We start from the raw sequence: 23,148 nt of genomic DNA, 5'->3' as shown, positions 1-23,148 counted from the left end.
CCGTCTCTACTAAAAATACAAAAATTAGCTGGGCATGGTGGTATGTGCCTGCAATCCCAGCTATCTGGGAGGCTGAGGAAGAAGAATCTCTTGAACCCGGGAGGTGGAGGTTGTAATGAGTCGAGATCATGCCACTGTACTCCAGCCTGGGCGACAGAGCAAGACTGTCTCAAAAAAAAAAAAAAAAAAAAAGGCCAGATGCTGTGGCTCTCAACTGTAATCTCAGCATTTTGGGAGGCTGAGGTGGTTGGATCACTTGGGGCCTGGAGTTCGAGACCAGCTTGACCAACACGGTGAACCCCTGTCTACTAAAATACAAAAATCAGCCAGGTGTGATGGTATGCACACCTGTAATCCCAGCTACTTGGGAAGCTGAGGCAGAATTGCTTGAACCTGGGAGGTGGAGGCTGCAGTGAGCCAAGATCACACCACTGAACTTTAGCCTGGGTGACAGAGCAAGACTCCATCTCAAAAAAAATTAAAATTAAAATTAAAAAAGCAGCCGGGCGTGGTGGCTCACGCCTGTAATCCCAGCACTTTGGGAGGCTGAGGCAGATGGATCACGAGGTCAAGAGATCAAGACCATCCTGGCAAACATAGTGAAACCCCATCTCTACTAAAAGTACAAAAATTAGCTGGGCGTGTTGGGGCGTGCCTATAATCCCAGCTACTCCGGAGGCTGAGGCAGGAGAGTCACTTGAACTCAGGAGGTGGAGGGTTGCAGTGAGATGAGATTGCACTACTGCACTCCAGCCTGGCAACAGAGCAAGACTCTGACTCAAAAAAAAAAAAAGTGACAATACCAAACAATGTGAGGATGCAAATCAACCAGAATGCTCTTAAATTCCTGGTGGAAATACACATAGGACACTACTTTGGAAATACTTTATTGGTTTCTTTTCTTTTTCTTTCTTGTTTGTTTGATTTGTTTTTAGAGAAGGGAACTTGCTCTGTCAGGCTGGAGTGCAGTGGCACCTTCTTAGCTCACTGCAGCCTCCAACTCCTGGCCTCAAGCAATCCTCCCACCTCAGCATCCCAAAGTGTTGGGATTACAGGCATGAACCACAGTATCCAGCTGTCTGTCAGTTTCTTATACAGTTAAACATATACCCACCATATAACCCAACAATCCTACCCCTAGATATCTACCAAAAAGAAATAAAAACTTAAATTTACACAAAAACCTATACACAAATCTTTATAGCAGTTTTACTCATAATCATCAAGAATTAAAAACAACCCAGATATCCTTCAACAAGCGAATGGATAAACAAAGTGTGGTATATCCATACAGTAGAATACTACTCAGAAATAAAAACAAACAGTAGAGTGCCACTCAGAAATACAGGCATGGTGGCTCATGCCTGTAATCCCAGCACTTTGGGAGGCCAAGGTGGACAGGTCACTTGAGCTCAGGATTTCGAGACCAGCCTGGGCAACACGGTGGAACTCCATCTCTCCGAAATATACAAAAATTAGGCTTGATGGAGTGCGCCTGTAATCCCAGCTACTTGGGAGGTTGAGACATGAGAATCACTTGAGCCTGGGAGGCAGAAGTGGCAGTGACCTGAGATTACACCACTGTATATCAGCCTGGGCATGAGAGTGAGACACTGTCTTTTTTTTATTTTTTCTTTTTCACTCAGGGGAGGGAAAGAGGGGGCTGTGAGACCCTGTCTTAAAAAAAGAAAAAAAAGGGGCCAGGCGTGGTGGCTCACATTTGTAATCCTAGCACCTTGGAAGGAAAAGGCAGGTGATCACTTGAGATCGGGAGTTTGAGGTCAGGAGTTTGAGATCAGCCTGGCCAACATGGTAAAACCCCAAAAATACAAAAAATTAGCCAGTGTGGTGGTGGGTGTCTGTAATCCCAGCTACTCGGGAGGCTGAGGTGGGAGGATCTCTTGTACCCAGGAGGTGGATGTTGCAGTGAGCCGAGACTGTGCCACTGCACTCCAGCCTGGGTGACAGTCCAAGACGGTGTGTCCCCTGCCGACAAAAAAAAAAAAAAAAAAAAAGAACTACAGGGAGGAAAACAGATCAGTAGTGCCACGGTGTAGGGTTGGGGGTATAAAAGGAAGAGTTTTCTATAAATGTGTAACATAGGAAATTTGGGGGGTGATAAAGCAATTGCTATGGAACTGTAGTAGTGCATACACAACTCTGCATTTATTAAAACTCATAGAACTGTTCACCACAAATAGTTTTTTTTTTTTTTTTTTTTTTTTTGATACAGAGTCTTGCTCTGTTACCCAGGCTGGAGTACAATGGCGCTAACTCTGTCTCCCAGGTTCAAGCAATTCTCCTGCCTCAGCCTCCCAAAGAGTAACTTTTTATAAAATCATAAAAGGATGTGGAGAGGATGGAATACAAATGGCAGCAAATAAATCTGTTAAAAATGAGTCACATTAAATGGTGGAAAATAAATCTGTTAAAAATGAGTCACACTGAAAGGAGCCACGTTAAATAACTTTGAAAAAGTATTTTGAAGGGATACTCTAAAGCTAAAGACAAAAAGAAAAGTACACAAAGAAAAGTACTTTAGTTGGCAAATTTGTTTTTCATAGAAGTGTAGGTTAGGAATTTTGTTTTTCTTCCTCTCTGTCTTCTGTATCAGAATACACACAGCAGGACTGTTTTCTTTTTTTTTGATCAGAGGGAATTTTAAAAATACTTTATTTATAAACTGCTCTTATTTGTATTTACTTATTATCAACAAGTAAGTAAGTGTATTATAGATAGAGCCAGGAGAAAGAAGTTACAAATAAGGAAAGGAGGAAGGCTAGAATTAATTCTATGTTGCTGAATTGGAGTTGGAGATATTAATATGAATTCCTGTGTTTATTTTCAAATGATAGATAAATAAATATACATGTATGTATATACATTAGAGATGCAATTTTTCCCCTAACTCCACTGAGAAGGGCAGTGGGACCCTAGTAGCAATGAGCATCTAGATCTTGTTTTTACTAATTTAGAGATGGGGTCTTGCTTTGTCACCCAGGCTGGAGTGTAGTGGTGTGGTTTCGGCTCACTGCAACCTCTACCAGCCAGGCTCAAGCCATACTTCCATCTCAGCCTCCTGAATAGCTGAGATTATAGGCATGCACCAACAGCCCTGGTTGACTTTTTTTTTTTTTTTATTAAGGTTTTTATAGAGACAAGGTCTCTATATTGCCCAGGCTGGTCTCAAACTCCTGGGCTCAAGAGGTTCTCCCGCCCTGGCCTTTCTAAGTGCTGGGATTACAGGCATTAGTCACCACACCTGGGTGACAGTATTGTATTATAACCCAAAGAAAAAACAAAATCCATGAGTCCATAGAGTTATAAATAAATGAATAAGGAAATTAGCATGGATTGGGAAGTGACAACTCTTCAGAAGAATTCTAATTCTAAGCAGAAGGAAACTGGGAAATAGAAAATCACCATTGGAACACCACTGTAATTGCTGTATGCAAGAGTCACCAATGAGTGCGTGAAAGTTTAAACAGAAACAAGATATTTTTATAATCTCAAAGCATTCCCTTCTTCCAAAATATTAAGTAATTACAAAGGGAAAATTAATACATTTGCAGTGGCAAATTCCTGGCAGGCAAGAATCCCTCATAGTCAAGGGATCAAGGTTAACATCACCATACATATCAACATGAACTTTCTCCCCTACCCTGAACCCAGTGTATTTCTGATAGAGAAGCTACAAGAGTAATAAAATGTCATTGTTTTTTATTTGGTTTATAATAATGAACATCTTTTCACAGCAACTTCATATATACATACATATATATATATATATATATATATATATATATATATATTTTTTTTTTTTTTTTTTAAACTAAGTTTTACTCTTGTTGCCCAGGCTGGAGTGCAATTGTGGGATCTTGGCTCACTGCAACCTCTGCCTCATGGGTTCAAGTGATTCTTCTGCCTCAGCCTCCCAAGTAGCTAGGATTACAGGCACACAGTACCACACCTGGTTAATTTTTTGTATTTTTAGTAGAGACAGGGTTTCACCATGTTGGCCAGGCTGGTCTCAAATTCCTGACCTTGTGATCCACCCACCTTGGTTTCTTAAAGTGCTGGGATTACAGATGTGAGCCACCGTGCCTGGCCATCAACTTCTTCTATTTTAATAGTACTTAATAGTTCAAGCATTTTTACGTTATCTTTCTAATCCTCATACAAACTCTGAAATTGATATTACCCTCTGCAGTTTATAGATGAAGAAACTGAGGTCTAGCAAGGGTAAATGATTTGCCTCAGGTCAAATGGCAGATCAACAGCAGAGATAAGGATCAAATTCAAGTGCTCTTAATCCAAGTCCAAATTTCTTACCCAAGAAAAGATCTTACAAATACTAGGAACAATGATTGACAATTATAAATAGCTCTAGGTATATACAGAGAATATTAGGCATTTTTTTGTGCGTTAAAACTATTATTCCTAATTATGTATCATGAAAATATATATAATAGTTAATCTACATCATGTTTCTCAAAGCATTACTTCAACTCTGTAAGAAAACATAGAAGTTTCAAATGTCATGTTGGAACACTTCCGTATAGCATTAGGAAGAATAAGCTATAGTCAGGGACCAGGAATTAAGTACCATGCATGCTTCATTTTGAGCTTGGAAAATCTGAAATGCTTGCATCTGCCCATAGGTAAAGGGAACAGATAAACAGTATATTTAAAATATACAGACACTAATTAATAGGTTAACAGTTTTAAGCAGAAAATAATGGTCTTTTGGGATCATTCAGATTTGTTAACGTATTGCTAGCTTATCTACCAATATCCAGCTGGTACTCAGTCCTTGGTAATATGATCAAAGCCTGAAGTATAGTTAAAATAGATATGATTATTGCACTGTTTGCAAGATTAGGGTACCAGTATCTAACTCCAGGGGGAAGATAACCATTTATAGAAGGCACAAATAGATAAATTGTCCAGTTATAAATTTTGAGTCACAGTCACCGATGAAAAGTCTTTCTTATTTGATCCAAATAATGATTTTTATGTAAAAGATGTTCAGGGTCGGATGCAGTGGCTCATGCCTGTAACCTCAGCACTTCAGGTGACTAAGACAGTAGGATCACTTGAGGCCAGGAGTTCGAGACTAGCCTGGCCAACATGGTGAAACCCTATCTCTACTAAAAATATGCAAAATTGGCCAGGTACGAATGTACGCATCTGTAGTCCTAGCTACTTGGGAGGCTGAGGCACAAGAATAGCTTGAACCCAGGAGGCAGAGGTTGCAGTGAGCTGAGATTGCACCACTGCACTCCAGCCTGGGTGACAGAGCAGGACCCTCTCTCTCAAAATAAATAAATAAATAAATAATTTAGAGAAGTAAATTATTCTTGCCGCATTCTTGCTTTTCACTATATTTTTTATTTTGTTTTGAAACAGGATCCTGCTCTGTCGCTCAGGCTGGAGTGCAGGGGCATGATCTCGGCTCACTGCAACCTCTGCCTTCCAGGTTCGAGTGACTCTTGAGCCTCAGCCTCTCAAGTAGCTGGGATTACAGATGCACACCACCACGCCCAGCTAATTTTTGTATTTTTAGTAGGGGGCTCTTGCTATGTTGGCCAGGCGGGTCTCGAATTCCTGGACTCAAGCAATCTGCTCGACTCCTGCATCCCAGAGAGCTGGGATTACAGGTGTAAGCCACTGCGCCTGACCTAATTTTTCAGCGTAATGGTTTTCAAAGTAATTTCCACATTTAGGTGGTTGAAGGATAGAGCCACAAAAAATGTCTCCAAGGTTCAGTATTGGGAATACGGATAAATAACAAAGTTCAGTAATTCACAGCTTTATAATGTATATGGTCAAAGCAGAAAGCATTGTTCTTTTTTTAATTATCCCAAGGCCCATGAATATATAAATATTAAACTCTTCAGTTGGAAATAAAACTTAAAAGCAAAACAATGAAAGCAATTATATACAGCAATTTTTACTGCATTAAGTATCGATCAGTGCTAATATCAATATTAGATCGTAGGAGAAAGAACACCAGCTCTATTCCATATCTTGGCTTGTAGCACATTTCTTTTTTTTTTATTTTTTTGAGACAGAGTTTCGCTCTTGTTACCCAGGCTGGAGTGCAACGGCGCGATCTCAGCTCGCCGCAACCTCTGCCTCCTGGGTTCAGGCAATTCTCCTGCCTCAGCCTCCTGAGTAGCTGGGATTACAAGCACGCGTCACCATGCCCAGCTAATTTTTTGTATTTTTAGTAGAGACGGAGTTTCACCATGTTGACCAGGATGGTCTCGATCTCTTCACCTCGTGATCCACCCGCCTCGGCCTCCCAAAGTGCTGAGATTACAGGCGTGAGCCACCGCGCCCGGCCAGCACATTTCTTAAGTATCCTTTAACACCTGACCTTGCAAACTGTCCTCATCAACTCCAAATTAAGTTATAAAAAGTTGAGTCCTTGCCTTGTGACCAGTGCTATATTAGATTCAGAATAACTGTGAGATTTAAAAAATTACCATGTTAATTCTGAAGTCTGCAGGGGAAACAGAATGCTTTAACAGATGCTCTGCTTCAGAGAGATGTTGCAAGAATCCCTCCTCTCCCCACTCCTGATTGGCAGTCCTACCTTTCCATCAGTGTCAGGGCCTCACATTCAAATATTATTATTAATTAATAACAAATATTTATTAAGAATTTTATATGAGCCATACACTATCCTGGTCTCAGGGGATAAAATGGAGAGCAAAAAAGACATGGTTTCTGTCTTCACTGTGCTTATGGTCTGCTGGAGAAAGCAGGTAGATGAAGAAACTACCAGTAATTGTGACAACTGCCAGATAAAATAGTGATTTCCTTAACTTCTAGAAACTTCTAGAATCCCAGTGTTTTCGAACTGCAGGTTGCAACCTATTGGTATGTCTCAAAAATACATTTTAACAGTAATTTTTATTTATTTATTTAGAGACAGTCTCACTCCCTCACCCAGGCTGGAGCACAGTGTTATGATCTCTGCTTACTGCAACCTCTTCCTCCAGTGTTTAAGCGATTCTTGTGCGTCAGCATCCCAAGTAGCTGGAATTAGAGGTGTGTGTCACCAGGCCCAGCTAATTTTGGTACTTTTAGTAGAGATGGGTTTTCCCCATGTTGTCCACACTGGTCTTGAACTCCTTAGGTGATCTGCCTGCCTCAGCCTCCCAGAGTGCTGGCATTACAGGCGTGAACCACTGTGCTCAGTCTCTTTCATTTAAAAAATAAAGGGGCCGGTTGTGTTGGCTCACGCCTGTAATCCCAGCACTCTGGAAGGCCGAAGTGGGCAGATCACCTGAGGTCAGCAGTTCGAGACCAGCCTGACCAACATGGTGAAACCCTGTCTCTACTAAAAATACAAAAGTTAGCCAGGTGTGGTGGCAGGTGCCTGTAATCCCAGTTAATCAGGAGGCTGAGGCAGGAGAATTGCTTGAACCGGGAGCGGAGATTGCAATGAGTTGAGATTGCACCACTGCGCTCTAGCCTCTGTGACAGAGTGAGACAGTGTCTTGAAAAAAAAAACAGGGTAGTTCAAGTAATAAAACAGACCAGACAAGAATAGGAGGGCTGGAAAATATGAGACTATATTGCACATAATATGACTGTTGTTCTATAAAATGTGTGTTTATTGGCCAGGCGTGGTGGCTCACACCTATAATCCCAGCACTTTGGGAGGCTGAGGTGGGAGGATCACAAGGTCAGAAGTTCGAGACCAGCCTGGTCAACATGGTGAAACCCCGTCTCTACTAAAAATACAAAAAATTAGCAGGGCATGGTGGCATGTGCCTGTAGTCCCAGCTACTCGGGAGGCTGAGGCAGGAGAATCGCACCACTGCAGTCTAGCCTGGGCGACACAGCAAGACTCTGTCTCGGGGGGAAAAAATGTGCATTTACTTATTGGGTTCACGGTGTAAAAAAAGTATGAGGCTTTCCCCCCCACCTCCTCCCACAAAAAAAAAAAAAAAAAGAAAAAGAAAAACCTGCTATATCAATTTTCATCCCTAGTGCTGAATACAATGCTCTATATAGAGATGACTTTGGATAAATGTTTCATAATGACAATAACCAACGGAAACACGAGAAGAAAACCAGAAAAAAATTCCATGATATGCTTAAAATGAACTTTTCAAAATAAGCACCAGCTCACAAAGTGGTATTTTCATGTTTATACGACTATTACTCAGCTAATTTTGACTACTGTGTTTTTGGCAATATGCTAATTCCTTGGGATGTAAGAACTAATTAAAACACAGCCTTTCTTTCTCAGAGCTTGCTAGTGTGTGAAGAAACAGCTGGGGAGAATATCCTCCATGTATGAGAATCAGTACTTGAGAATATTCATCTCATTATAACTAAGAAGCACAGTTACATGCGTGTATAGTTGTATTTTTTGTTTTACACTAGTGGTTATCTTTAAATCGTTAAATATTACAATGCTAGTTTATATTTTGGTTTTGGTAGAATATCATGATTAAAACTTGTAATTCAGATTCACTAGGATATTTATAATAAAAAAAACATACAATAAATGTTGGTGAGGATGTGGAGAAATCAGAATCCATGCACATTGCGGGTTGGAATGTAAAATTGTAGAGTTGCTTTGGGAAAGTCTGGTAGTTCCTTAAAGAGTTAAGTGTAGAGTTATCATATGAGCCGGTATACACCCAAGAGAAATGAAAAATATGCCCACACAAAAGCTTTACACAAATGTTCACTGCAGAATTATTCATAATAGCCAAAAAGTATAAAGTAGAAATAACCTACATGTCCATCAACTGATGAACAAAATTTGAACAATATCTGTTTGTTTTTGTTTTTGTTTTTGAGATGGAGTTTTGCTCTTGTTGCCCAGGCTGGAGTGCAATGGCATGATCTTGGCTCTTGGTTCTTGGTTGACTGCAACCCCCATCTCCCAGGTTCAAGCGATTCTCCTGCCTCAGCCTCCTGAGTAGCTGGGATTACAGGCATGCATCATCACACCAGCTAATTCTGTATTTTTAGCAGAGACAAGGTTTCTCTATGTTGGTCAGGCTCATCTCAAACTCCCAACCTCAGGTGATCTACGTGCCTTGGCCTCCCAAAGTGCTGGGATTACAGGTGTGGGCCACCGCGCCCAACAAAGTATATCTGCACAATGGAATACTATGCATCCATAAAAGGAATATCAAGAACTGGTACATGCCACATATGGTTGAACCTTTAAAACATTATGCTAAGTGAAAGAAGCCCATCACAAAAGAGCATACCTTGTTTTATTCCATATACATAAAACAGCCCAGAACAGGCAAATCTATAGAGACAGAGATTAGCAGTTGCCTGGGGCTGAGGGATTAGTGACTTCTAAAGGAGTAGAGGGTCTTTTTTTTTTTTTTTTTTTTTTTAGGGTGATGAAATGTTCAAAAGTTAGGTTATGGTGATGGCTACACAACTCTGTGAACAAACACCACTGAATTATGCACTTTAATATTTTTTAGAGATGGGGTCTTGCTATGTTGCTCAGGCTGGAGTGCAGCAGCTATTTACAAGTGTGATCATAGCTCACTGCAGCCTCGAACTCCTGGGATCAGGTGATCTTCCTGTGCAGTCTCCTGAGTAGCGAGTAGTAGGGACCACAGGTACATGCTTACTATACTACCACCAAATTGTGTGCTTTAAATGGGTGAATTTTATTACCTGTAAATTACATCTCAACAAAGAAGTTAAGGCCAGGTCTCAAAAAAAGAAGTTAAAAAATATGATTCAGGCCAGCAAGCATCCATATATACCTAAAAATCCATAATTTCAGAGAGCTATTTACAAAGCACTATGTACATGCTTTGGTGCATAAAATACGTGAGGTGCAGAGCTCACCTTCCACAGGCCCACAACTGAGCTTTCTCATCTAGGCATGATTTATTTACATATTTCATTCCTACATATAATGGGCAGATTTCTGAGTTGTGAATGAAAGCAGATCAACTTAAAGTGAAAAGAGGAATTTATTAGCTCTTGTGACTGGGAAGTCGAAGGGTTTTGGCCTGACTAGAAGCAGAGGTTTTATATAAATAAAGGCTTTAGGACTCTTGCTTCTTTCCTTTCAGTTCCCTGCAAACCAGAAGTCCATGGTCCTTAAGGTTTGTAATCCCGAAGAGTGTCCTTCATGATATTCTCCCGCAAAATCTAGAAGATAACTCTGAAAAGCAGGATTAGCCTCCTTATCCATACAGACTGAATGCAATTATTATGATCGAATCAGAAAATATGCTGTCCAGACAAAAAAGCACTGGTGTTATCATTGCGATCATCTTAGATACAGTATGAGGGAGTCTACAAGTACATCATCAGGAATTCTCCAAATGGTGGCATTTTTAGTAAATAATTTTGTTAATACTTTTTTTTGTACATGGTTCTCTCAACATGATACCTGAGGAAAAAAATATATGTATTTTATCAACAGGCTGAAGTAATGAAGAGGGAAAAGATGTTGAATAATGTGGAAGTTATCACTATTGGCTGGCTAGCCCAATAACCATTGCCAATCCCCTTTCCTTTGCCTGCCTTCGCTACGATTGATAAAGTATGTAATTGGCAAATCACTTGCTTTCCCAGTCTCTCACTCCATATGGGTGGCCATGTGACAGGGCTCTGGCTAATGGATGTAAGTGCAAGTCTTCTAAAATAGTTTTCACTTTCCCAAAAGGGCAGATGTGTCTGGTCCTACTCCTCCCTTTTCCTTCTTTGAACACAGGAGACTTCTTATGATACAAGTTAATTAGATATCATTTTCCCTGGCTGGGCACGGAGGCTCACGCCTGTAATCCCAGCACTTTGGGAGGCTGAGGCAGGCAGATCACAGGGTCAGGAGATAGAGACCGTCCTGGCTAACACGGTAAAACCCCCATCTCTACTAAAACTACAAAAAATTAGCTGGGCATGGTGGTGTGTGCCTGTAATCCCAGCTACTCGGGAGGCTGAGGCAGGAGAATCACTTGAATTGGGAAGGCAGAGGTTGCAATGAGCCGAGATTGCACTACTGCACTCCAGCCTGGGTGACAGAGTGAGACTCGTCTCAAAACAAAACAAAACAAGATGTCATTTTCCCTTAAGGCACTGTTAGGTTTCCTGCAGCTGAAAATATCCTTATTTGGTAGAAGTGGTATGAGCCCAATATTCTGAAAACAGTAAAGCGGAACAGTATCAATGTTTCTTACTAATGCAAAGCAGATTAAAACTCACAAAAGACCAATTTAAAATGGTAGAATTTATTTTAATATAATGATATATATGTGTGCACATATACTATTTTAAAAATAAGCATGTAAATTATAATCATTATAAAACATAAGTTAGCCCTAATTTAATATTATCAGAGTAGAAGAGCACATATAGAAGTCAGTCTAACATTGTTGCACTTGCCTTTTAAAGTTAAAATACATAAAAGATTTAGCGCATTGTATTTTATCTGATTTCAGTTTTCATGTTATCATCATTATCTATAAATACCCCTAGGAATGTACCAACTTATAACTTACATTCAAATAACCAGTATCTCTTAACTGTTATTAAAGTACCATTAAATCATCTAAAATGAATAATCTAAAAAAATACTAGTCTAAATTAAAACCCTGAGGAATTAAAATTTTTTTACACAATAGTTTTGGTTAAGTGCAATTTCATGTACGTACTACTTTGTTTAAGGTCGTACTTGGTAAGGCATAGTAAAAACAAACCTACATAAGTAACAATCTAATACTATATTTAATTCGTTGCTACAAAGTTGTTTTGTTTCTCTAAAAAGTAGTTTTTGCATATCATTCTGGACCTCTTCACCCATCTGCTGGCTTATTTGCTTTATATACAGTAGTTAAAATTTGTGCACTAAGCTGAGCTGCCTTCACAATTGTGGTCGGACAAAATACACCCAAAGAACTACATGTTAGAGAGTTCATGTCCATGCTCAACCATGGCTTGCACAAATTGCTTGAAGACACGATCCATGTAAGTGGATTGTCTTGGCCAGATTCCCTCCAGAAAACCAATATGGCCTCCATAAGAAGTAAGGACCAAAGCAACATTAGGGTTTTGCTTAGCAGTTTCTATTGGAATAGCTTCAGACCAAAAAAAGGGTGGCAATAAGAGAGAAGGAGAGAGAAAAATATAATCATTATGTTTTTGTTAGGAAAAGCATATAACTTTATCACTTCTAATAAACAGAAATCAAAACACCATTATATAAATATTTGTGATGAGCACAGTTAAATGGAATGAGTCTAATTTCTATCAACTATCTATACTCTCACAACAGTTCATACATATGGTCATGTACTGCACAATCATTTTGGGAAGAATCAATCCAAGATTTAATCATAACACAAAAGTATATGTCAAGTTTTATTTTGAGAAATTAAAGTAAGAAAATTCAAGGAATGGTGAATCCTCACATTATGCTGTGAGATTCCCACTGAGGTGTTATAGCAGGAAAAAAACTAAGCTTAATACCTTTGTGAGAGTTAGAAATTCATTATTTATGATTTTGATTAACTTTATACGATGCGTCTGGGCATGGTGGCTCATGCTTGTAACCTTTGGGAGACGAGGTGAGAGGATCACTTGAGCTCCAGAGTTTGAGACCAGCCTGGGCAACATAGTGAGACCCCATCTTGAAAGAAAGAAAGGAAAAGATAAAAGAGAAGGAAAGGAAAGGAAGAAGGAAGGAAGGAGGGAGGGGAGGGGGAGGGAAGGAAAGCAGGGAGGGAAGGAAGGAAAGGAAGGAGAAAGAAGAAGGTAGGAAGAAAGAAAGGAAGGAAGGAAGGAAGGAAAGAGAGAAAGAAAGAGTGACAGAGGGAGGGAAGGAGAGAAAGAGGCATAATGGGCACGGTGGCTCACGCCTATAATCCCAGCACTTTGGGATGCCGAGGTGGGCGGATCACGAGGTCAAGAGATGGAGACCATCTTGGCCAACATAATGAAACCCTGTATCTACTAAAAATACAAAAAATAGCTGGGCATGGTGGCGCGAACCTGTAGTCCCAGCTACTAGGGAGGCTGAGGCAGGAGAATCACCTGAATCCAGGAGGCAGAGGTTGCAGTGAGCCAAGATCATACCACTGCACTCCAGCCTGGCAACAGAGTGAGACTATGTTCCCCTCCCCCCCAAAAAAAGAAAGAGAGAGAGAGGGAAAGAAAGAACAAACAAATGAACCTTATGATATTAGATTGCTCAGGCCAATTAGTGGCTGTATTAAGGATTCAAAAGCATAAATATATAATAAAAACAACAACAAAAAGGAATGAAATTCTCTCAAATGGTAACACTGTTATCTTTGGGCAATGAAACATGGGTGAATTTTTCTTTTTCTTCCTTCTCTGAATCTCTATTTATGGTTAAGACAAAGAAAAAGTGTTTTATTATTATTTTTTGAGATGGAGTCTTGCTCTGTCACCCAGGCTGGAGTGCAGTGTCATGATCTCGGCTCACTGCAACCTCTGCCTCCCGGGTTAAAGCGATTCTCCTGCCTCCGCCTCCCAAGTAGCTGGGACTACAGGTGTACACCACCATGCCCGGCTAATTTTTTGTATTTTTAGTAGAGATGGGGTTTCACTATGTTAGCCAGGATGGTCTCGATCTCTTGACCTCATGATCTGCCTGCCTCAGCCTCCTAAAGTGCTGGGATTACAGGTGTGAGCCACTGCACCTGGCCAGAAAAGTGTTTTAAAAAACATAGTTGCTGGCTGGTCGCTGTGGCTTATCCCTGTAATCAAAGCACTTTGAGAGGCAAAGGTGGGTGGATCACTTGAAGTCAGCAGTTTGAGACCAGCCTGGTCAACATGGTGAAACCCCGTCTCTACAAAAAATGCAAAAAAATTAGCTGGGCATGGTGGCTGGCACTTGTAATACCAGCTCCCTGGGAGGCTGAGGCAGGAGAATCACTTGAACCTGGGAGACAGAGGTTGCAGTGAGCTGAGATGGAACCACTGTACTGCAGGCTGGGTGACAGAGCAAGACTCTGTTTCAAAACAAAAACATAGTTGCTGTATTTAATATAATTCACTAGCAATGACTCTTCTCATATGCTCTACAAATCTACCTTGAGTATAAACTTTATTTTTATCTTTTTTTTGAGACAGAGTCTTGCTTTGTGGCCCAGGCTGGAGTGCAGTAGGAATCTCAGCTCAGTGAAACCTCCATTTCCCAGGTTCAGGTGATTCTCCTGCCTCAGCCTCCTGGGCAGTTGGGATTGCAGGTCCCCGCCACCATGCTCAGCTAATTTTTGTATTTTTAGTAGAGATGAGGTTTCACCATATTGGCCAGGCTGGTCTTGAACTCCTGACCCCAGATGATCACCCTGCCTTGGCCTCCCAAAGTGCTGGATTACAGGTGTGAGCCACTGCTCCCAGCCTGAGTATAAACTTTAAAAATTATGACTCCCTAAGTAAGATAACATGGTTGAGGCCAGCATGGTGGCTCACGATTGTAATCTCAGCACTTTGGGAGGATCACTTGGGGCTAGGAGTTTGAGACTAGCCTGGGCAGCATAGCAAGACTGACCATGTCTTTACAAAAATGTTAAAAACAAAAAAAGGCCTGCTATGGTGGCATGCTCCTGTAGTCCTAGCTGAGGCGGACGTGGGAGGACAGCTTGTGCCCAGGAGTTTAAGGCTGCAATAACTATGTTTTTTTTTTTTTTTTTTTTTTTTTGAGATGGAATTTTGCCCAGAGTAGAGTGCAATGGTGCGATCTTGGCCGGCGTACTGCACCCTCCATACCCCCACCCCGCCTCCCAGCTAATTTTGTTTTTTTTTTTTCAGTAGAGATGGGGTTTCACCATGATGGTCAGGATGGTTTTGAACCCCTGACCCCAGGTGATCCACCCACCTCAGCCTATCAAACTGCTGGGATTATAGGCCTGAGCCACTATACTCGGCCTGGCTTCAGTAAACTATGGTAGTGTCACTGGACTCCAATCTAGGCAACAGAGCGAGACCCTGTCTCTGTCTCTCTCTCTCTCTCTCTGTCTCTCTCTCTCTCTCACACACACACACACACACACACACACACACACACACACCACACACACACACACATATTTATAGAGAGAGATGCAGTAATTAGAATTTCACAACTTTGGCTGAATTTTAGGGACAAATGAGCTAATTAAACCAAAGAGCTTCTCTACCCCACCCCTCGTAAGGAGAAAAAGCAAGCTCAAATTTCCTATAAGAGAACTGGGCCCTTCCACAAATTGCCTGTTTAGGCAATGCTCTAAATGACCCTTCACAACACTCTGAAAAATACACTGATAGCCCTAAAGCAAGGCTCAACAAGCTAAGTTCTTATTAAAAAGTGGTCCTGAATTCATGTCCTTAGCTAGCCATGTCCATCCCAAGGAAGAAGAACACCTAGAAGTGAACATCTATCTTGGTATCAGGTGTGGGAACTTCAGGCAGAATGACTGATACCATTTTTGCTTTTCCTTTTTCACCAAGCATTTAGAGTGCTTCATTCGTCTCTAAAGGAATTATTAAGAGCCTAAACTTCATACTATGGATACATTCAGAAATTTCTACACTGAGAGTTACAGTCATATCAGAACAAAAGGTTGGGCCACATTTGAGTCATGTGAAAGATGCTGGCTGCCTGTTCTCTCAGACTGCAGACAATTGTCCACTATTTCAATGTGGCAAGACTATTTTAAAGGCATGGGAAAGAATAGGAAATAATGAGTTTAAACTTCAACCAAGTGGGTTAGGTTAAAACGCTAGGAATTTTTTGTTGGTAGAAAGGTCAGTGAAATATAAAAACGGGTGGAGAAATACTAGACTCCAAATCCAATGAAAATATGCTCTAAAACAATCACCATGTAAGTCAACTGATATTAAAGTTCACAGTTTCATTTTCTGAATTGTGGTCAAGGTCGTAAGTTTCAGTTTCTAAGATTATTTGTGATTAATCATAAATCACATAATAAAAGAGGATCTCCTAGAGAAATGATAGGTAATTTAAAAATATATATATATACACACACATTGGGGATTTTCTGAAATTTCCACAACATATGTGTTAGGTTTATAGACAGAACCATTTTTTAAATAAAGTATTTGAGGGAAAGTTGGCTGGGAGCGGTGGCTCATGCCTGTAATCCGAGTACTTTGGGAGGCGAAGGCGGGTGGATCGCCTGAGGTCAGGCGTTTGAGGCCAGCCTGGCCAACATGGTGAAACCCTGTCTCTACAAAAATACAAAAATTAGCTGGGCATGATGGCAGGTACTTGTAATCTCAGCTACTTGGGAGGTTGAGGCAGAAGAATTGCTTGAACCTGGGAGGTGGAAGTTGCAGTGAGCTGATATCATGGCACTGCACTCCAGCCTGTACAACAGAGTGAAACTCCGGCTCAAATAAACAAAAAACAAAAGTCTTAAAAAAAAAACAGAGTAAGACCCTGTCTCGTAAAAAAAGAAAAAGAAAAGAAAAAAGAAAGCAGGAAAGTTCATTTTTGAATAATTTTCTTTTTTTAAGAGACAGGGTCTTACTCTGTTGTTCAGGCTGGAGTGCAGTGGCATGATCATAGCTCATTGCAGCCTTGAACTTCTGGGCTCAAGTGATTCTCCCACCTTGGCTTCCCAAGTATATGGGACTATAGGCACACACCATCATGCCCAGTTAATTAATTTTCTTACATACAGTATTCAGGGGAAAAGGAAAGACTGTTTCTCATCAAATATGACCATCTAGTCCAAATATAATTCACTAATTGAGATATTTACAGTCACTATGTTTATAAAGTCTCAAGTTCTCTTCCAGCTTAAAAGGGAAGAAAAACTTCAAATTTTTCTGTATAGGAACCTCAGGAAGAGGCAAGTGATGACAATATTCTCTTGAGGCAAAGAGACTGTAACATAATCTGTCCAAAGAACAGTGTATTTGATAAGAAGGAAAGGTTATAAAAATGAGAATGAGCAAAACAGTGAGTCATAATTTGTTCTGAGTCTCTCACAATGAACTAGATAAGCTTCTGTGAAAATATTTAAGTCATCTGAGACATTTAGATACTAATTTTTATGAGTATTTGTTTTCTTTTTTTATCATAATGGAAATGATACATTTTCTTACTACTGTATTTTCTTGAAAAGGACAGTATATTAAAAGTTAATCATGTCAAAATTATACAAATATGTTAATTTTACCATGACTGGGTGAGAAAACATCATCCACAGAATTAAGACACAATACTGGAATTCCTACTGACTTCAGTCTACGATTTGGACTGGCATCAGTATAATAATCATCAATTGTTCGGTATCCAAACATGACTGAAGTGAATCGCTTATCAAACTCTCTGATGGATTTAGCCTGAAAAACAAAATCAAATTATATCTAGTCTTGCCCCAAAGAAGAAATAAAAGCATTACATAAAGTTTTTCTTCTACCTTCATGACATGATCCATATCAACTTGTTTTACAAACATATGTCGGTGCCTGGAACAAAAGAATTTCAGAAGTAAAAATCAAGGTCATTCCTACTCCAGCATACTAAATAGACTCAAAAACAAATTACTAAAAAGCCTAGCACAAGGCACAGTTGTACTCAATAAATAGTTCCTTAATCAGATACAGTAGGGGTAGTATAATAACGGTTGTGCTGAAGATACTTTTTTCAAGTCCTTTTTTTTTTTTTTTGAGACAGGGTCTTGCTTTGTCACCCAGGCTGGAGTGTAGTGGTATGATCACGGCTCACTGCAGCTTTAATCTGCTGGACTTAAGTGATCCTCCCACTTCAGCCCCCAGATTAGCAGGGACTACAGGTGCATGCCACCATGCCCCACCAATTTTATGGTGTTTTTTTTTTAGAGGTGGGGTTTCACCATGTTGCCCAGGCTGGTCTCGAATTCCCAGGCTCAAGGGATCCACCCTCTTCAGCCTCCCAAAGGGCTAGGATTATAGGCATGAACCACTTTCCCTGGACTGGTAAAATCTAATCCAATGTTTAATGTCAACTATCACGATTACTATGATTTTCAATAAGTCATGTGCAAATCAACAACACTTTTAATTTAAAGTTTATACTTATCAATTCACTTAAAAGTACATGGTAACAGTCATTAAAAAATAGAGATTATATGCATTGCACACCTGTATCAAAACATCTCAAGGTATCCTATAAATACATACACCTACTATGTACCCACAAAAATTAAAATAAAAAAATTAAAGAAATAAGCAAACAGAAACATCTCTGCTGGGCAGGTGGCTCACGTCTGTAGTCCTAGCACTTTGTGAGGCTGAAGTGGATGGATCGCTTGGGTTCAGGAGTTCGAGACAGCCTGGGCAACACGGCAAAACCCTGTCTCTACAAAGCATTAACAAATTAGCCAGCTGTGGTGTTATGGGCTTGTAGTTCCAGCTACTTGAGAGGCTGAGGTGGGAGGATTTCTTTAAACTAGGAGGTTGAGGCTGCAGTGAGCCATGATCACACCACTGCACTCTAGCCTGGGCGATAGAGAGACCGTATCTTTTTTTTTCTTGAGATGAAGTTTTGCTCTTGTTGCCCAAGCTGGAGTGCAATGGCATGATCTTGGCTCACTGCAACCTCCGTCTCCTGGGTTCAAGGATTCTCCTGCCTCAGCCTCCCAAGTAGCTGGGATTACAGGCATGCACTACCACGCCTGGCTAATTTTTTGTATTTTTAGTAGAAACGGGATTTAGGCTGGGCACAATGCGGGTGGATCATCTGAGGTCAGGAGTTCAAGACCAACCTGGCCAACATGGTGAAACCCCATCTCTAAAAAAAAGGAACAAGGTTTCACCATATTAGCCAGATTGGTCTCAAACTCCTGACCTCAGGTGATCCACCCTCCTCACCCTCCCAAAGTGCTGGGATTACCGGCGTGAGCCAGGGCGCCCAGCCACTGGTTTGTTTTTTTGAGACAGAGTCTTCCTCTGTTGTCCAAGCTAGAGCACAATGGCACGATCTTGGCTCACTGCAACCTCTGCCTGCTGGGTTCAAGAGATTCTCCTGCCTCAGCCTCCTGAGTAGCCGGGATTATAGGTACCTGCCACCACACACAACTAATTTTTGTATTTTTTAGTAGAGACGGGGTTTCACCATGTTGACCAGCCTGGTCTTAAATTCCTGACCTCAGGTGATCCGCCCGTCTCAGCCTTCCAAACTGTTGGGATTACAGGCATGAGCCACCACGCCTGGCCCTGGAGACAGCAGATTTTAAAGATGACTCACTTATTAACTGAAGACTGAAGGCAGGTTGTCAAATAGTAATTAAAAAGCAGCCAGTTCAGTGGTTTTTCCAATGACTCTGAGCAAGCGAAGGTATTCCAACCAACGGAAAAAGTTGCAGCTGCCATCAAAGGAGTTTTGGGTCCAATTTTGCCCAGGTAATTTAGAAGCAGCATTCTAAAATGGGGAGAAACAGGAAACTCAGTGATTAATTTGTTATATCACTCAAGACATTCATTTCTAACTATAGACTATGTTGACTATGGAGAAGAAAAGTATAAACTAGTGTTTAAGTCTTCTATCCTGGAAAAGCATGCAAGCATCTTCATTCTTTCCTTATATTCATGTATTATTTGTCTTGTAGTCAACTATGTGGTGAGTGGGACAAATCAGTTATTCCTTATATATGTATCCTATGAAGTAAAACATAAGAGAAATCCACCCTGAGTGGTTTCCAAATGTGACTGCATGCTGAAATCACTCAGGGAATTTTTTTTTTTTTTTTTTTTTTTTTTGAGACAGAGTCTCTCTCTGTTGCCCAAGCTGGAGTGCAGCAGTGTGATCTTGGCTCACTGCAACCTCCACCGCCTGGGTTCAATGGATCCTCCTGCCGCAGCCTCCTGAGTAGCTGGGATTACAGGCATGCATCACCACACTCTGCTAATTTTTTATATTTTTAGTAGAGATGGGGTTTCACTGAGTCGAGCAGGCTGGTTTTGAACTCCTGACCTCAAGTGATCTGCCTGCCTCAGCCTCCTAAAGTGCTAAGATTACAGGCATGAGCTACTGTACCCAGCCTTTTTTTTTTTTTTTTTTTTTGATAGGTTCTGTAGCCCAGGCTGGAGGGTAGTAACACAATCATACCTTAGGGCAGCCTTGATCTCCTGGGCTGAAGTGGTCCTCTCACCTTACCCTCCCCAGTATCTGAGACTACATGTGTCCATCATCATGCCTAGCTAATTAAAAAAGAGGAAAAAAGTTTTTTAGTAGAGATGGTCTCACTAGGTTGCCCAGGCTGGTCTCTGAGGGAGTTTTAAAAATGACTATTGATGTCTGGGTCTTACCCCGGGAGATTGTAAGTTAACTGATCTGGATTGCTACCCTAACTGCCAAGGATCCTTGCGCCTTGTAGCAAATTTTTTTTTGAGAGGGAGTCTCACTCTGTCACCTAGGCTAGAGTGCAATGGAGTGGTCTCAGCTCACTGCAACCTCCGACTCGCAGGTTCAAGTGATTCTCCCACCTCAGCCTCCCGAGTACGTGGGACTACAAGTGTGCCACCACACTTGGCTAATTTTTTTGTATTTTTAGTACAGACAAGGTTTCACTATGTTGGCCAGGCTAGTTTCAAACTCCTGACCTTGTGATCTGCCCGCCACAGCCTCCCAGAGTGCCTGGATTACAGGCATGAACCACCGTGCCCAGCCCCTGTAGCAAGTTTCTAAAGGTCTCTCTAGTTTAGACTTTCTAAGTTGTGGTACAACAGTTGACCCCTAAAGTAACTCGTTTTCTCTTCCTATTCCTGTTATTTGTCCTTATTTCCTATCACGTCTTTTCCTCTTAGTTTTGTTTTGGTAAGAGGGATCATAATCATGTATAATCTACATACACAATGTTGAACATCTAAAGTTTAATGCTGCCAAGTAACAGAAAGAATGGTATCCTAATTATTTCTCATTATATTTTTTGTACTTGATTTCTTCAACTGTCCAGGTTTTAAAATAGGAGGAACGGGTTAAAATTCTCCCTTATTCTTTTATCCAATTCAAATGACTTGTAGGGGTGAAAATGATGACGTTTTAGATGCAAAATGGACATTTAGTTTTTGAAAATGATCCTTCGTAACAACTGTACTGTCTGTATACGGTATTGTGGTTCACCAAACCATTTAGAGGACAATGCTTACTCTTTTCCAAAGGGTTCATTTGAGCGTCCTAGTTTTAGTGGCCCTACTCTTTGATAAGAGGTCAGATATTATTGGGGGGCTGGTAAAATGCACAAATTGGAAGGACTTGAAGGGAAACTCGGAAGTAGGAAGATTCAGAAGTAGTTATGACCAAGCAGATGGGGATACATCTTGGTTATTACTCAGGAACAAAATGATGCCAAGATGTTCTCCCTGAAAAAGATTGTTTTACTTCTATAGGAAAAGGACCCTATTTTCTCACCAAAAGAAAAAAAAAACTGCAGGCTAAGAGAGGGTAGTGGGGTGGGGGGGCGTGTATAGACTTTCTGACTCAGAGAGAGAGAAAGAGAGAGAGAGACAGAGAGAAAGAGAGCGAGAGACAGAGAGAGAGACAGAGAGAGACACTGAGACTTTTTCTGGCTCCTAACTAAACTAAAACCAAACAAGCAAGCAGACTATTTGGGAAATGTGAACACTCACCGAATACTGGATGATAGTTTGAAATTAGTGTTAATTTTGTTCAGGTGTAATGATAATGTGGTATGGTTTTGGTTCTTCATTGTTTTTTTTAAATAAACTTTACCTTTTTTTTTTTTTTTTTTTGAGACAGAGTTTCACTTGTTGCCCAGGCTGGAGTGCAAAGGTGCCATCTTGGCTCATTTCACTTGTTGCCCAGGCTGGAGTGCAAAGGTGCCATCTTGGCTCATTGCAACCTCCGCCTCCTGGGTTCAAGTGATTCTCCTGCCTCAGCCTCTCGACTAACTAGGATTACAGGCATGGGACACCATGCCTAACTAATTTTGTATTTTTAGTAGAGACAGGGTTTCTCCATGTTGGTCAGGTTGGTCTTGAACTCCCGGCCTCAGGTGATCCTCCTGCCTCAGCCTCCCAAAGTGCTGGGATTACAGGCATGAGTCACTGTGCCCGGCCTTTGTTTTTTCTCTTTTTTTTTTCTGAGATGAAGTCTTGCTCTGTTGCCCAGGCTGGAGTGCAGTGTCATGATCTTGGCTCTCTGCAGTCTCCTGGGTTCAAGGGATTCTCTTTCCTCAGCCTCCTGAGTAGCTGGCTACAGGCACGCACTGCCAGGCCCAGCTATTTTTCATATTTTTAGAGAGATGGGGTTTCACCATATTGATCAGGCTGGTCTTGAACTCCAGACCTTGTGACCACCCGCCTCAGCCTCCCAAAGTGCTGGGATTACAGGTGTGAGCCATTGCACCTGGCCTTTTTTTTTTTCCTTCTTTTTAAGATGGAGTCTTGCTCTGTTGCCCAGGCTGGAGTGCAGTAGGGCGATCTCAGCTCATGGCAAACTCTACCTCCCTGTTCAAGCAATTCTCCTGCCTCAGCCTGTTGAGTAGCTGGGATCACAGGCATGCGCCACCATGTCTGGTTAATTTTTGTATTTTTAATAGAGACAGGTTTTCACCATGTTGGTCAGGCTGGTCTTGAACTCCTGAACTCAGGTGGTCTGCCTTCTTCAGCCTCTCAAAAGTGCTGGGGTTACAGGTGTGAGCCACCACGCTTGGCCCACCTTTTAGAGATACCAACTATTTATAAGTGATGTCTGAGATTTGGTTCACAATAATCAGAGTTGGGAGGTAAAGGGGGATGACACTGATGAAACAAGATGATCCATGAGTTGCTGGCACTTGGCCCCAGGGGCATCATAGCCTTTATCACAGGGATTACCTCAGTCCAAAGGGCACTGGGCATAAGGATCATTCATGGGCTATGTTTTTGTGTGTTGCATCTCCATAAGAAAAAATGTGTCAAGATATAAAACACATCCCTAAGTGGTGAGCCCACTTGGGAACCTGTCACAGTGCTAGGCAACTAGGAGGGGTACTTCCGTCAAACAATTCACAAGACATTAATATTCAACCAGCTGTAAAGGCTAATGGTCAAGTTCTGCCTTCAGGGACTGAGGCTTCAATGTGGCACAAATAGACATTTCCCAGGAGCTTCTGAATAGAGAATCTGGACCTGTTTATGTAAGTTCTGGTCTTTAAAAAAGTCAAGCATTTATATGAT

The 23,148-nt window shown here is 41.1% G+C and overlaps 1 protein-coding gene across 2 annotated transcripts in view; it reads right to left on the bottom strand.

Moving 5' to 3' along the window:
- Window positions 1-11,227: 11,227 nt before the first annotated feature.
- Window positions 11,228-23,148, bottom strand: part of ABHD3 (abhydrolase domain containing 3, phospholipase) — a 46,410-nt gene continuing 34,489 nt past the window's right edge. For both annotated transcript variants that reach the window (XM_032293221.1, XM_032293222.1), the window contains 4 exons: window positions 19,217-19,390; window positions 17,409-17,457; window positions 17,166-17,331; window positions 11,228-12,089 (listed from right to left, as the gene is read on the bottom strand). In XM_032293221.1, coding sequence (XP_032149112.1) covers window positions 11,911-12,089; window positions 17,166-17,331; window positions 17,409-17,457; window positions 19,217-19,390 — 568 coding nt within the window. In that variant the 3' untranslated portion in view covers window positions 11,228-11,910. The remainder of the gene's footprint in view (window positions 12,090-17,165; window positions 17,332-17,408; window positions 17,458-19,216; window positions 19,391-23,148) is intronic.

The sequence above is a fragment of the Sapajus apella genome, unplaced genomic scaffold, assembly GCF_009761245.1.
Source record: "Sapajus apella isolate SASKATOON/1434 unplaced genomic scaffold, GSC_monkey_1.0 scaffold29, whole genome shotgun sequence".
NCBI classification, from domain to species: domain Eukaryota; kingdom Metazoa; phylum Chordata; class Mammalia; order Primates; family Cebidae; genus Sapajus; species Sapajus apella.
The sequence above is the reverse complement of the archived record's forward strand: the minus strand, read 5'-3'. Positions and strand labels throughout refer to the sequence as shown.